Consider the following 13,433-nt stretch of genomic DNA (forward strand, 5'->3'; position numbering starts at 1 on the left):
AACCTCCTACAGTCTCACTGCCACTCTTGTAAAAACATGTGTGTGTATATATATATATATATATATATATATACAGTCATGGCCAAAAGTGTTAGCACCCATGAATGAGGTATTGCCCTCAGAAAATTAATAATACACCTCTTACACTGACCCTCTCCATAATATCTCTCCCACACTGCCTCTATGTATAATATCACCACACACACTGGCCCTTTGTATACTACCCCCCTCCACTTCACACAAACACTGCTACTGCTACGGGTATGAGGATGATGCTGGTGAGGTCATACACAGCGCCGCCCATAATCTCGTATCTGCGCAACTACATCATCGGCGCTCGTACGAGGGAAATTTTATGCTCAGCCCCGCAATAGGTGCACAGCGAAATGCACCTGCGCAAGACTTCAGCAGCGTGCACGAAGACGGGGGCGGTGTCATCCATCTAAATCATGCCTGGGGGATGGCGAACAATGGCAGGAGGGGGAGACAGGAGACGAATTAGAGCCCGCCCATGTGGCCAACCAAACTCATTTGCATAGGAAATGGTAAGATTTTATAAAGCTCTTTTAGGGGTCTGCAAGAGGGGCTAGCAACAAGGTGTATCTTCCTCGACTGCAGAAGGTGATATTTTTAGCTTAATAGGGAAAAAACTGATGACAGGTTCCCTTTAAAGGTAGTGGCAGTACAGTATATATATATACAGTACAGACCAAAAGTTTGGACACACCTTCTCATTCAAAGAGTTTTCTTTATTTTCATAACTCTGAAAATTGTAAATTCACATTGAAGGCATCAAAACTATGAATTAACACATGTGGAATGAAATACTTAACAAAAAAGTGTGAAACAACTGAAAATATGTCTTATATTCTAGGTTCTTCAAAGTAGCCACCTTTTGCATTGATTACTGCTTTGTACACTCTTGGCATTCTCTTGATGAGCTTCAAGAGGTAGTCACCGGCAATGGTTTTCACTTCACAGGTGTGCCCTGTCAGGTTTAATAAGTGGGATTTCTTGCCTTATAAATGGGGTTGGGACCATCGGTTCTGTTGTGCAGAAGTCTGGTGGATACATAGCTGATTGTCCTACTGAACAGACTGCTAGAATTTGGATTATGCCAAGAAAAAAGCAGCTAAGTAAAGAAAAATGAGTGGCTGTCATTACTTTAAGAAATGAAGGTCAGTCAGTCCGAAAAATTGGGAAAACTTTGAAAGTGTCCCAAGTGCAGTGGCAAAAACCATCAAACGCTACAAAGAAACTGGCTCACATGAGGACCGCCCCAGGAAAGGAAGACCAAGAGTCACCTCTGCTGCAGAGGATAAGTTTATCTTAGTCACCAGCCTCAGAAATAGCAGGTTAAAAGCAGCTCAGATTAGAAACATGTATATACATTTGGTTAATTATCTTAATTGATAAAATACCATATTGATGGACTAACAAGCTATTAATGTCATGGATTCTGCACAAAGTATCAAAGAATTATGCTAGGCTGGAGATGTCCTAGGATTCAATGAGCATCTGTTTAATGGGATATCCCATCCACTCTGCTGAAGACATATCTTCTCACTAATGTGTATCGGAAAAGCCTTTGTTCAGTGATTTTGATATATTTTGCTTTGAATTTGTTTTCTGTACCATCTGTCTCATTGAAACAAACCTTTAAGAGAAGACGGACATAAAATGTTACTTGTTTGAGGTATTTCTACTAATTGCTTGAAGAATAGGAAAATCAGCGGCATCTTATAGGCTTTAGATCATTTGCAATCAAGTGAAGGGATAGCTAGATAATTATGGGAAATGTGGCACAGGAACACCGATTAGTCAAAATAAACACTGGTTTTGATCACAATGAATAGATGAAAACTATCTCATTCCACTAAGCAAAAAATACTAAAGATTCTTCAGAGCTGCTGAATTTAATATTCTTTATCCCACATTGGTATTGTTTTTCTATTCCTGCTGGCTTAAACTGACTACCGATTAGTAAATATTTACCCATCGGTGATTGTTTAATAGCCGGTTTAGACAGTCAGACTTAATGATGCACACTGAATGATCTGTAATGGATCATTCAGTGAGCATGTGCTGCCTTTATTAAGCCTGCTTTACATGTTGCAATTTCGCATACGATATCGTATGCGATTTGCAACGCCCCCATCGTATGTGCGGCAGGTTCAATTTGTTGAACGTGCCGCACAAACGATTAACCCCCGTCACACGTACTTACCCGTCCATACGACCTCGATGTGGGCGGCGAACGTCCACTTCCTGGAGTGGGAGGGACGTTTGGCGTCACATTGACGTCACGCGGCAGCCGGCCAATAGAAGCGGAGGGGTGGAGATGAGCGGCACATACAATCCCGCCCACCTCCTTCCTTCCGCATTGTCGGCAGGAGCAGCGGACGGAGGTAAGCTGTCGTTCAATGTTCCCGGGCTGTCACACACTGCGATGTGTGCTGCCTCGGGAACATTGCACAACCGCACATTCAATCTTTGAGGAATGAACGACGTGCATGCGATAAACGGATTTTTGTTCAATCACAATTGCACAGAGGTTTTACACGCTACAATCATACTTACGATGCCGGATGTGCGTCACTTACGACGTGACCCTGCCGACACATCGTAAGATTTATTGTAGCGTGTAAAGTGCCCTTTACATGCAGCGTGAGTTCTGTTTAATCCCTTCATGACCTATGACGTACCGATACCGTCATAGGTCGTGTCTGACCCTTTAATGCTGGCTTGCGCATGTTTCCCCTGATCTGATCAGCCAACATGTGCAGCTAACAGGTGAGGGTGGATTGGAGCGCTGCTAGCTAAATCCCGCCGTCAATCTCTTATAACAGGATTTAAGCTGCGCTGGTGGAGAGCGTCAATCCCCGCCGCCATCAGCAACCCTGTGACGTGATCACAGTGCGCCAATGGGTTGTCATGACAGCCGGGGTTATCGGATGACCCCTGTCACTATCATGACAAAGTTCGTATGAATGCCAGCTGAACATCTGCTTTCACAGGAGATCAGCATTTCTGCTGAGAAGAGAGGTGCTGAAGCATCGCTCTGATTAGCAGAAGCAATCAGACTATATCAGCTTCAAGTCCTCTAAAAAACAATAGTAAAATCAATAAAGAGCGGAAAAACGTTTTAAAAAATATGAAAAAATAAACCACAAAGTTCAAATCACTCCCCTTTTGCGCCATTGAAAATAAAATAATTAAAACAAAAAAATACACATATTTGGCATCGCGACATTTAGAAATGCCTGATCTATCAAAATACAAAATCAAATGATCTAATTGGCATAATGAGAAAAAAAAAATCAGAATGGCAAAATGATGTTTTTTGGGTCCCCGCAACATTGCATTAAAATACAACAACAGGCAATCACAACATCACATCTACCCAAAAATAATATAAGTAAAAACGTCAGCTCAAGACGCAAAAACTAAGCCGTCACTGAGCCCCAGATCATTAGAACACTACGGTTCTTGGAAAATCACGAAAACGAAAAACAGAAAATTGATATTCTGTCAGTAACTGCCACAACATATCAGACTCTCACCTACCTTGACAAGCTTCAAAAGGAACCTGAAGACCCACCTTTTCCGACAAGCCTACAACCTGCCATAACCCTCAGTCTGATACAGCGCCACATGACCAGCTCTACCCTCACCTATAGTATCCTCATCCATCCCTTTTAGACTGTGAGCCCTCACGGGCAGGGACCTCCGTCCTCCTGTACCAGTCTGTGCCTTGTATTGTTTATGATTATTGTACTTGTTCCTATTTTGTATACCCCTTCACATGTAAAGCGCCATGGAATAAATGGCAATATAATAATAAATAATAATAATAATAATGGCTGCACCGAAAATATGACCCACTTTTCGCGGACTTATCCAATTCCATTAGTTTTCACTGGTCGTTGTTCCATAACTAATGACTCTAGTGTCACATGTGCTAGAAACTGCATATATATCCTAGTATCACTTGTGCCCAGTGATATCACAGCGTTACTGAATATCAGATCCAGATCACTGATAGTGACCACTCAGTGAGACTCAGCACCGTGTCATATTTTCCATTACATTGATAGGTTAGAAGGTGATATGTTTTTACAGAGTATATAAAATATCCCTTTAAATAGACACCGATGAAAATTCCGAGCAGTGACAAAAAACATATTTCTTCTAGCTTGCTAATGCTGGAATTTTCCATACAGAATGAAACAATGAGTCTTGAAATATGCTGATACCTGCCAGGAATGACATAACGCAACACATTGTATACTATTAAAAAAAACTAACTGCACTTTGATAAGAAAATTTAGTATGTATCAATATTTTTATATTTTTATCTTCAGTGAATTATCAAATTATACCTAGAGAGAAGAAGGAGAAAGACCTGATGGATGACACTAGAGATAGTCAAGAATCACATTTCTGAAGATATGTTCATCAGTAGCGTTTTCTGCAGCACATTTTATGTAACGTATTTGGTACATAAAATATGCTGTGTTTTACAATACCATCATAATACGATTTTCTGAAATCTTCAATTCCGAGCATATTTACAACATGCACGATATGAGTCAAAGAATGGTCAGAAATAGTGTTATTCATCATGTAATGACATGACAGCTCATTTGGAAAACGTACCTGTTCATTTACACCTTAACAGGAAACTGTCACCATGAACAACATGGATCAGAGCCTGACTGTGACCATGGATCAGAGTCTGACTGTCACCATGGGTCAGAGCTTGACTGAGACCATGGATCAGAGCCCGACTGAGACCATGGATCAGAGCCCGACTGAGACCATGGATCAGCACCTGACTGTGTCCATGGATCAGAGCCTGACTGTGAACATGGATCAGCACCTGACTGTGTCCATGGATCAGAGCCTGACTGTGATTGCAGCCCAGTATCTTTTCTCTCTGAAACAACTTGAAGTGACATCCTAGAGAGATAGGTCCACTGCGGCTTGTCCCTGCCCCATTCTAGGTAATCTACAAGTCTCATCCTTTGTTCACAAATGGAATGGGGAGAACCTGCAGGTGACTCATCTCTCCTGGACGTCTCTTCCAATTACTGTATTTTAAAGTGCCACTCCAGTGGTTCTTTTCTTCAGCGCAGGAGTTGCATTTTAAATCTAAGCCTCCTGTCATATACTCACCTTCCAGAGGCTTCACCTTTTACTGCCGCCATTCTGATGCCCAAGTGCCATCTTGTAACAGTAACTTCTGACTGTCCGGAAGTTGGAAGTTGCATCAAAAGCTCCCAATGCATCTCTATGAGAGCCAGAAATACTTTAGATGCCGGTAGGTCACTAATCGCCAGAGACCAAAGATAGTGGCAGTGATAGAAGGTGAAGTCACCGGACAGTGAGTATAAGACAGGGGGCAGGGGGCTTACATTTAAAACACCGCTCAAGCGGGAAAATTAAAAAGAAACCTTGAGTGGTGTTTTAAAAACATCTGGCTGAATCCCTTTTGAGATTCATGCTGCCCAAAGTATGGGCAGCATGAATCAATTGACAGGTCCCCTTTAATGTGCACAGCTTCCTTTGCTAATTTCTTTGCCGCCTTTGTTAACCTGTTCTAGAAAAGATCTTCCTGCTCCTGCGCACATCAAGGATACAATGACTCACATGGAACAATACAAAGAATCTAATAGAAATAGGAAAGCAGCAACCCAGTAGGTACCTGCACAGACTACTTAGAGATGGCATGGAGGGGGTACGGTGAAATTATCCCGGCAGCGTGGGCAACATATTTACTAGTCTACGCTCTGTGACAGGAGTATAAACAGCCTGAAGGTGGCTGCAATGTGCTCTGTATATTATGTATCAGATCACAGTAACTCTTACTATTGTGCTTCAGTGAAATTATTTCGACTGGAAAGCCTCTTTATAATTCTGAGCACATAGATATTGTTATACGTGACAGAAGGTTTATTCCTTACTGCTGGAAGGAGATTTTGTTTCCTCCTGAGGATAAGCTGTTTCTTTGATGTTATCAATATCAGTAATGATCCAGTACATTAAGTACATGAGCTTAACACTGTGCACAAATCAGAAGGCGTATTGGTGTAATAATCGTGTTTATTCAGTACATACAGCAGGGAGATAGTAATGTTTCACCGAAGAAACAATATCTTGTCTCACTCAACCAGAAGAAAGTCTTCATTTGTGTTCCTGGTCCCAAGACAGATCTCAGCATTAGTAGTGCCACCGCGAGATGTAAGCTGATAACGTCAGCCCTGGCTTCAGCTAATGACTCTATTGTTATATTCATAAAGTGATGAACAGTGGAAGGAGGCTGAAAACCAACAGAAATCAAAGGAAATATGTGACAAGCATGGACTAAGGCCGATCTGTGCCCAGCCTTGTTCTGTCCATCCCCCAGAACATTCTGGGAAAACAAGAATCTAATAAAGATATAGCTCAAATACATCATGCCTTGTTCAGACTGTAGATACAGACATGGTCTCTATAGATGCTCCACACTAATCTCAGTTTGCTGATATAGCACTAAATATGGTTGTTTCTAAAGATTATATGTGTAGCACTGTATACAGTGGGTAAGGAAAGTATTCAGACCCCTTTAAATTTTTCACTCTTTGTTTCATTGCAGCCATTTGGTAATTTCAATAAAGTTCATTTTTTTTCTCATTAATGTACACCCTGCACCCATCTTGACAGAAAAAAACCCCAGAAATATAGAAATGTTTACAAATTTATTAAACAAGAAAAACTAAAATATCACATGGTCATAAGTATTCAGACTCTTTGCTCGGTATTGAGTAGAAGCACCCTTTTGAGCTAGTTCAGCCATAAGTCTTCTTGGGAATGATGTAACAAGTTTTTCACACCTGGATTTGAGGATCCTCTGCCATTCTTCTTTGCAGATCCTCTCTAGTTCCATCAGGTTGGATGGTGAATGTTGGTGAACAGCCATTTTCAGGTCTCTTCAGAGATGCTCGATTGGGTTTAGGTCAGGGCTCTGGCTGGGCCAGTCAAGAATGGTGACAGAGTTGTTCTGAAGCCACTCCTTTGTTATTTTAGCTGTCTGCTTAGGGTCATTGTCTTGTTGGAAGGTGAACCTTCTGCCTAGTTTGAGGTCCAGAGCATTCTGGAAGAGGTTTTATTCCAGGATATCTCTGTACTTGGCCAAATTCATCTTTCCTTCAAATGCAACCAGTCGTCCTGTCCCTACAGCATGGTGCTGCCACCACCATGTTACCCTGTTGGGATTGTATTGGGCAGGTGACGAACAGTGCCTGATTTTCTCCACACATACCACTTAGAATTAACACCAAAAAGTTCTATTTTCGTCTCATCAGACCAGAGAATCTTATTTCTCATAGTCTGGAAGTCCTTTATGTGTTTTTTTCTGCAAACTCTATGTGGGCTTTCATATTTCTTGCACTGAGGAGAGGCTTCCGTCAGGCCACTCTGAGATAAAGGCCTGACTGGTGGAAAGCTCCAGTGATAGTTGACTTTGTAGAACTTTCTCCCATCTCCCTACTGCATCTCTGGAGCTCAGCCACAGTGATCTTGGGGTTCTTCTTTACCTCTCTCACCAAGGCTCTTCTCCCATGATTGCTCAGTTTGCCTGTACAGCCAGTTCTAGGAAGAGTCTAGGAAGAGTTTTGGTGATGCCAAACTAACCTTCCATTTAAGGATTATGGAGGCCACTGTGCTCTTAGGAACGTTGAGTACAGCAGAAATTCTTTTGTAACCTTGGCCAGATCTGTGCCTTGCCACAATGCTGTCTCTGAGCTCCTTGGGCAGTTCCTTTGACCTCCTGATTCTCATTTGGTCTGACATGCACTGTGACCTATGAGGTCCTATATAGACAGGTTTCCAAATCAAGTCCTATCAGTTTAATTAAACACAGCTGAACTCCAATGAAGGAGTAGAACCATGGCAAGGAGGATCACAAGAAAATGGACAGCATGTGACTTAAATATGAGTGTGTGAGCAAAGGGTCTGAATATTTATGACCATGTGATATTTCAGTTTTTCTTGTTTAATACATTTTCAAATATTTCTACATTTCTGGTGGGGGGGGGGTCAAGATGGCATGCAGAGTGTACATTAAGGAGAAAAAAATTAACTTTTTTGAATTTACCAAATGGCTGCAATAAAACAAAGAGTGAACAATTTAAAGGAGTCTGAATACTTTCCGTACCCACTATATAAGGCGTGAAATTTGGAATATGGGAGTCACAATAATGTCAATTGGATAGAGGTGGATTCTGTATAGTTTGGAGAACTAGACCAGTGTTTCACAACTTCAATTGTGAATTACGTTTTTATGTTCCATCATTGAATTAAAGCAGTGATAGAGCCAGAGGCAGACATATCATTGGTGCAAGGGGGCCCAAGAGGTAAGGGGTCCCCTCTCTACGTCCAAAGTAGGTGGGATTGTGCATTATGATGAGTTATTGGCCGGAAAAAGGTCCATTTACTGTTTTTGCACAGGGGCTCTTTTCTGTCTGTGACGACAGTGGACAGATCCATTGCACGACAGACACAAGCGGCATCCAACAGACCCCAATGACTTATTATTGGGTCCATTGGGGTTTGTTGAGTCATTCAAAGTTGTTTTTCTGCATCAGTAACGTCATAATAGTTCTGTCAATGTCGCCCTTAAAACTGAGTTATCTGCAATGCCTCTATTACAGTGGTAGTTAAAATTTCTATTACAGGGAACCCTCACCTATCACTGGAGTTATGTTCTAGAGACCCCGCAATAGGTTAAAATCAGCAAGGTAGCAAAGTTATATTTACTTTATTATTTATACCTGTATTTTTCAGATTATAAGACGCACTTTTCCTCACAAAAATTTGGGTGGAAAATGAGGGGTGCATCTTATAAGCCAAATCTAGCTTTCCAGGGGGTGATGGAGAATAGTCACAGAAGGCAAGGGCAATGCTGCGGATTGTGCGCTGTGGAAGGTGAGGCAGGGGCCATCCTGAAAATGTCGGCACCCGGAATCAGCGCATGCGCAGATTGAGCTCTCTGCTCAAGATCAAAACTGCGCATGCACCGCCTCTAGCTCACTGATCTACCAGCAGCTGACTTAAGGAAAATGGTGCTCGGAGGTGGCGTGTGCGCAGATGAGATTTTGGTTCGTCACTGAGCCGATAGCTCATTCTGCGCACGCACTGACTCTGGGCGCCATATCTTTGAAGTCTGCACCTCTGACAGTTATTGGATGTTCCTGCCAGCGCCTGCAGCAAGCATCTGACACCCACCGCAGAATAGCTCTGCTCCACCATCTCCCCTGCCTCCTGTGACCCCCGCTCCACCACCGCTGCTGCCCCCCGGTACTCGCGATACAGTGAAGCCGCAATAAGTGAACCGCGATATAGCGGGGGACGACTGTACACATGAATTCACTACACAGCAGAAAGCCAAATCATCTATTACAGTGCCAGACACAGCTCTGTGATCCTGTAACTTCTATGTCTTAAAGTATCTGTAATGTAACTCTAAGCTTTTTTCATGCTACAGTTTACAGTACCAGGCAAAGATGTAGCTACAAATGTATTCACCCAGGGCAAAAGATTGAGGTAATTCTCTATTTACAAACCCAAAATAAGGCAAATTGGTTTGTTGGCACCTCTTCTGATGGACAGAACATTGGGCTCTTACCTCTCTTGCAACACTTATGAGATGAGTATAAGGGCAGCATGCTGGCTCTGAGCTCAGCACTGGTCCCCAAAAACATACTGATAGGGAATTTAGATTGTGAGCCCCAATGGGGACAGTGACTAAGATGTCTGTAAAGTGCTGTGGAATATGACTGTGCTAAATAAGCAAAGCATAAATAATAATAAATATGGACTAACCTATTTCTCAAGATTAAATTCATGTATAATTGTCTTAACACCGTGATAAAGTCAGATTTAAATGGTTTGTAAAAACAGTGACCTTTCCGATCATTTTGTCACGATTTCTCCTGCAGTTCATTTCATATTACATTACATTTTTGCGCAGACTTAAATAATCTAACCTGATTCACATGAAATATGTGCGACAGTATTTTAATTTGTTTTGTTGGGGAGAGAGTGAAGTGATTGAATTTAAAGGGAAGTTCCCATCCCGTACATTTATGACAAGATATACCATTATTAAACAGCAGATGCACATTTCCCTCAGTAATGGAGCCCTATTGTGCGCTGCTGTCAGTACAGGGGTGGCTGGAATTCCCATACCAATGAATGAGAAGTCTGACCACCTCTGGACTGACTGTGAAGGGCTTTAGGGTCCTGTTCTCAAAATACACGTACATGCCTGTCCCAATAGTGAGACCTCCATCTACTATACAATTATGGCATATTCTGTAAATCTGCCATGAATGTACGAGATGGGAAAATCATTTGCATGTCCTGAACTCATCAGTAGACAGCGACATCATCCAGACATTACTGAGGAACATTAAAGAAGTATTTGTCAAGTATTTATTAATAGTGTAAATAATATACTATAAATAATATAAATAACATTTATGGAAAAAATGTTTAAATGAGTTCAGAGGAAAAAACTATTGTACAAGAATGTTATCTCTGTATGGTATATATAAGCTATAATAATAATAATAATAATAATATTAATAATAATAATAATAATAATAAGCACAGTCACATTCAGTGCTGTTACTACAAGTGACTTCCAGCTTTAGCCACGGCACTATTACTGTACATGAGAAAGTGTTTAAGCATAGCAAATCATTTATACTCATCAATAGCAAAAGCAAATATGTACTATAAAATGAATACTACCTAGACATTTATCTGTTTATGGATGTATCCAACTTAATGGAAGACTCTAAAATATCCATTTGTGTAGCTACATACTATACAAGTAACCATCCATGTATTTATTTGTGTCTGTCATATGATGTCACTTATCTCGTATGTCTATGTATGATGTAGCTATCTACTATCTGCCTGACGTTTCCCTACTGTTGTATTTAGTCCATCTATGTGAGCCCACTTATGTCTCTTCATTTGTATCTAACCTATAGCCATTTATCTCTATTGGTCTCTGTATTTAAGACCTTTTATTTATATGTCAATATATCTCTGAATATTTACGTAACTGTATACGGACCATCTAATATCTATCTATCTACCGTATCTATCATATATTATCTATCAACTATCTATTTATCTATGATCTATCCAACTATCTATCATATATCTATCTACCGTAACTATCATCTATCTATCTATCAGTCTAATCTATCTGTCTGTCTGCCTTTCTGTCTATTATCTATGTCTATCTCTCTACCGTATCTATGATCTATCATCCATCTGTCTATCATATATCTATCTACCTACCGTATCTATCATCTATCTATCTATCTATCTCTGTCTATCATATATCTACCGTATCTATCTATCTATCTATCCCTCTATCTATCTATCTATCCATGTATCTGTCATCTATCTATCATATATCTACCGTATCTATCTATCTATCCCTCTATCTATCTATCATATATCTACCGTATCTATCATCTATCTATCATATATCTACCGTATCTATCATCTATCTATCATGTATCTATCTATCATCTATGTATCTATCTATCTACCATATCTATCTATCATATCTATCATCTGTCTATCATATATCTATCATCTGAGTATCTTTCATACATGTATTCATCCATACTTAGATTTGTAATTTACTCATCTTTTCCTAGAAATCTGTTGGTAAACTCAATGTTAATGTAAAAAGTTTCTGAAGGAGGACAGTGAACTTACCAGGCAGTGTGAGGATGTCAGCCAGAGGCTTGCAGTGATAGAGCCCTATAGAGATGACACAATCCGCCCATAGTCCCCTGGAGCCCAGTTCATCCAATTTTCTGCAGGTGTTGATGCTGTAGTCACAAGTCAGCACCCAGTCATTGGTGGTGGTGGCAACTACAACCCCAATCCATCCTACGAAACTTGAGACAAACCCAAAAAACTGCAGGCATGTGCCAGCCATGATAGAGTGCCCAAGAGCAGAGGTAAAGTGTCCCTAATATTCCTTCTGCTGAGAGTCAGGGAGAGACTGTCCTACACAAGAGTGCGGGACTCCTAAGAATCCCCAGGATCAGGACCCTCCTCTGCCCACTCCTCCTATTATAAGCCAGGGACCAAAAATCTCTTCCAGCCAATTACAGAAGAACAAGGGGGGTAAGTATGGATGACCAGGACACCCAATTACATGGAAGGAGGAGGAGAAATTACACAGTGGGGTTCCCATTACAGCAGATGGTACTGGTGACTGCGTGACATCCCTGTGGCACAAACCTAGAGTGATCCTGATAACTATCCTGTTATTACTGACATACGTTCACATGATATAGATGAGAAATTGGGACAAATAATAATAATAATAATTATTATTATTATTATTATTATTATTAACTAGTTACCTACTGACCTGTAGATGTTACATAAACTTTGCCCTCTCACAATTTGTATTGACTAGTAAGGAGTTATAATTGGTATAATAATACAAGCTGTACCACATGAAGGTATCACTGAGGCTGGAAATGTCGCAGTCTTTCCCAATTAACGTTCATGTGGAGACCACTAGTGGACATTGTCGGTAATGCAGCTTCAGACACAAATATTGCAGGCTTAGAAAAATTAAGAAAAAATGGTATTACTACAATATTGGCCAAACGGATGGAAATATTCTGTTTTGCTTAATATTCAGGCTTTGCTGGCATAAGTGTGTTATGTGTTATCAGTTCTGTTCACTTTCTGAGAATGCTCTTTTCTATCAGGTTTTCTGTTGTACATTTTTTTCAAATTTATTATTTTTGTTTTAAAAGATATAAATGCAATAATAGAGAATAAGAATTGTGCAGGCGGTATTGTCTCAGGAGGTCATTATAAGACACATAAAAGCCCCGATTCAACATTTGCGTTTGGTTTTTTTTTACACATTTATTTTTTTGTATTGTGTATTCACTGGTATATTGTGCCAAATTCATGAAAATGGTGCACGCCGTTCATGAATTTGGTGCAAAGTAATAAAGAGGGCAAAATTTGGGGACTTTTAGGAAAGTCGTAATTGATGAATCAGGCAAAAACACCTCAAATCGCAAGACGGGGGGGAAAAATCAGGCAAGCACACATAACATAGACTTTATAAAAAATGCAAATAGAATAATGAATGGGGTGCAAAATACATAAAAAATAATAAAAAAAAAAAACAGGCAGAAAGCAGTGAAGAATTGAGTACAAAGGCTCAAATTGTAATATGGTAGTGAGGATAAGACTACATTCACACATACAGTTAGGTCCAGAAATATTTGGACAGTGACACAAGTTTTGTTATTTTAGCTGTTTACAAAAACATGTTCAGAAATACAGTTATATATATAATATGGGCTGAAAGTGCACACTCCCAG

The 13,433-nt window shown here is 40.4% G+C and overlaps 1 protein-coding gene across 1 annotated transcript in view; it reads right to left on the reverse strand.

The window, feature by feature from the left end:
* Positions 1-12,138, reverse strand: part of CLDN11 (claudin 11) — a 79,684-nt gene extending 67,546 nt beyond the window's left edge. Inside the window, exon 1 of the mRNA XM_075340634.1 lies at positions 11,788-12,138. Coding sequence (XP_075196749.1) covers positions 11,788-12,013 — 226 coding nt within the window. The 5' untranslated portion in view covers positions 12,014-12,138. The remainder of the gene's footprint in view (positions 1-11,787) is intronic.
* Positions 12,139-13,433: the final 1,295 nt, after the last annotated feature.

Source organism: Anomaloglossus baeobatrachus, chromosome 3 (genome assembly GCF_048569485.1).
Source record: "Anomaloglossus baeobatrachus isolate aAnoBae1 chromosome 3, aAnoBae1.hap1, whole genome shotgun sequence".
Classification (NCBI taxonomy): Eukaryota; Metazoa; Chordata; class Amphibia; order Anura; family Aromobatidae; genus Anomaloglossus; species Anomaloglossus baeobatrachus.